Source organism: Euphorbia lathyris, chromosome 1 (genome assembly GCF_963576675.1).
Source record: "Euphorbia lathyris chromosome 1, ddEupLath1.1, whole genome shotgun sequence".
Classification (NCBI taxonomy): domain Eukaryota; kingdom Viridiplantae; phylum Streptophyta; class Magnoliopsida; order Malpighiales; family Euphorbiaceae; genus Euphorbia; species Euphorbia lathyris.
Window position 1 is genome coordinate 37,672,906 of NC_088910.1, and position 2,060 is coordinate 37,674,965.

General features: G+C 34.5%; 1 protein-coding gene across 1 annotated transcript; it reads left to right on the forward strand.

Annotated features, from left to right (window-relative positions):
- On the forward strand, nucleotides 1-1,795 carry LOC136228481 (protein transport protein Sec61 subunit gamma-like). Its single transcript, XM_066016944.1, has 3 exons — nucleotides 1-213; nucleotides 332-447; nucleotides 1,587-1,795. Exons 1-2 carry the CDS (start codon nucleotides 120-122, stop codon nucleotides 445-447), a joined length of 210 nt encoding a protein of 69 aa, XP_065873016.1. The 5' UTR covers nucleotides 1-119; the 3' UTR covers nucleotides 1,587-1,795.
- The last annotated feature ends 265 nt before the right edge of the window (nucleotides 1,796-2,060 follow it).

Below are 2,060 nucleotides of genomic sequence, written 5' to 3' on the forward strand. Positions count from 1 at the left end.
ACTCCAACTCCAACTCGAAATCCAATTCCAACTAATAAAATCTACTGTGTATCTCTCTTCAGAAGAGCAATTTCCCCCAAGTCAACATATCTAGGGTTTCAACATTGCAATTCATCTAAATGGATGCCCTCGACTCCGTCTTCGATCCCCTCAGAGAATTCGCCAAGGACAGCGTCCGCCTAGTCAAGAGGTGTCACAAGCCCGATCGTAAAGGTAACCTTACTTTTTTCGTTTTTCGTTGTCCCTTCCCTTTTAGGTGATATTGTTATCCTTGGATCTATGTCTTCTCACTTGTGAATTATAGGGATCTGATTTCTGTTTTGTGGTTCAGAGTTCTCGAAAGTTGCATTGCGTACTGCAATTGGCTTCGTGGTGATGGGATTTGTCGGATTCTTCGTGAAGTTGATCTTCATTCCGATCAACAATATCATCGTCGGCTCTAGTTAGGTAATGGTTCTAATTTCATGCATATGTTTTTCTTAGACTTGTGATGGTTATTTGTGAAACGGATGTCTGCAGGATATATTATTGGAATTCTGATCAATTATGGTTACTATTGTGTACAATTAGGTATCAATTGGATTTCTGGATCTTGCGTTTAAGATACTGGATTAGGAACGTTTAGCAGTTAATTAATACGAGTTTATCTGAATTTCCATGCTCCAAATCCACTTTTAAACAGCACGTGGACAGTTTTTGTTTGTTGACTTTATCTAGTTTGCAACAGGTGCTATAAGAAACATATATATTGGATAAGAAAATCTTTAGGCATTGTGTAGCTTATAACTAATGTGTTCAGCAAATTCTTGAGCCTGCCAGATCTACTTTAAGCTTTATGCATGTCTTGAAACAATTTTTATATTGGTTTCTTTTCTATATGTTGTTATCAGTTGAACACTAACATGAATTTGTAAAATTGCGTAAGATCGAATCACTATGAAACTAATATACTGGATTGATTGAGAGCTGTCACTACTCTTGCCTTCTATTTCATGGATTTGGCTTCAACATTTGAACACCATATCAGAAAGGAGAGTGTTTTTTGTATATATATTCGAAAAGTTGCTGTGGTTGAGTCTCTTATTACCTTTTAGGGTATAAACTGTTCCTTTATTTTATTTTTAAAAAAATTTATGTTGCTGAGGAAAAATTACATGGGTGAAGTTGATGTGATTATTATTATGTAGCTGTTAGGTGCAGCTGAATCCCTGAGATGCATCTTTTAAGTGGTCATTGTGTCTAAAAAAGCTGTATAATTTAATTGAAACCTATAATAATTCGTAGGAGATAGAAATGTATAATTTATTGGATCATTTTTCAATTTGTCATAATATGTTGTATCTCATTAAAGTAAAATGAGTCTTTTAATAAAATAAACTATTGCTTCTATTAAAGAAATCTATAGATTTTTCAAAATATCAAATGTTTTGTTAATCTATTTGTACTTGTTGTTGTTTCCTCTGCATCTTTTAAGTTCTTTACATTTATTTTATGTTATTTTTGGTTGCTGGTTGCTGTGTGTAAGCTCCACGGTTTTTCATATATTTTGCACGAAAGATGATTATATTCGTCATATACAATTGCAGGTCTTCTGCGCTATTGACAACTGCACAATTTGGAAGCAATTCAATTGAAACTTGTAGCAATTGTCATATTCAATGCAGTTAGCCTTCTCTGGTTTATTTATGATGTGTAGTATGATACTAGAGTTAACCAGGAACTTATGAATTTGAACTTCCCTGGATTTTGATTTAGCTTCATCAACATGGTTGATATTGTACTATGTTTTATTTCATTTGTGCGCCATCCATAGATTTGTGTTCTGTCATAATATGTAGCGTACTGGGAACTGGTTATTAGGTAATGGGTGATGTGAGTTCCTAAAAATGTGAAAATAACGGGCTATGCTGAGGCACTTAATATGAAGGAATGTTCATAATTGCCGGCCCAATGACATAGCCGCTATCAATGTTAGTTTTACAAGCCAAAGAAACATTGAAGTTGGTGCATTGGTTATACTTGTGGATTGTTATGACAGTCTTGAGTAACTGGGACTGGGA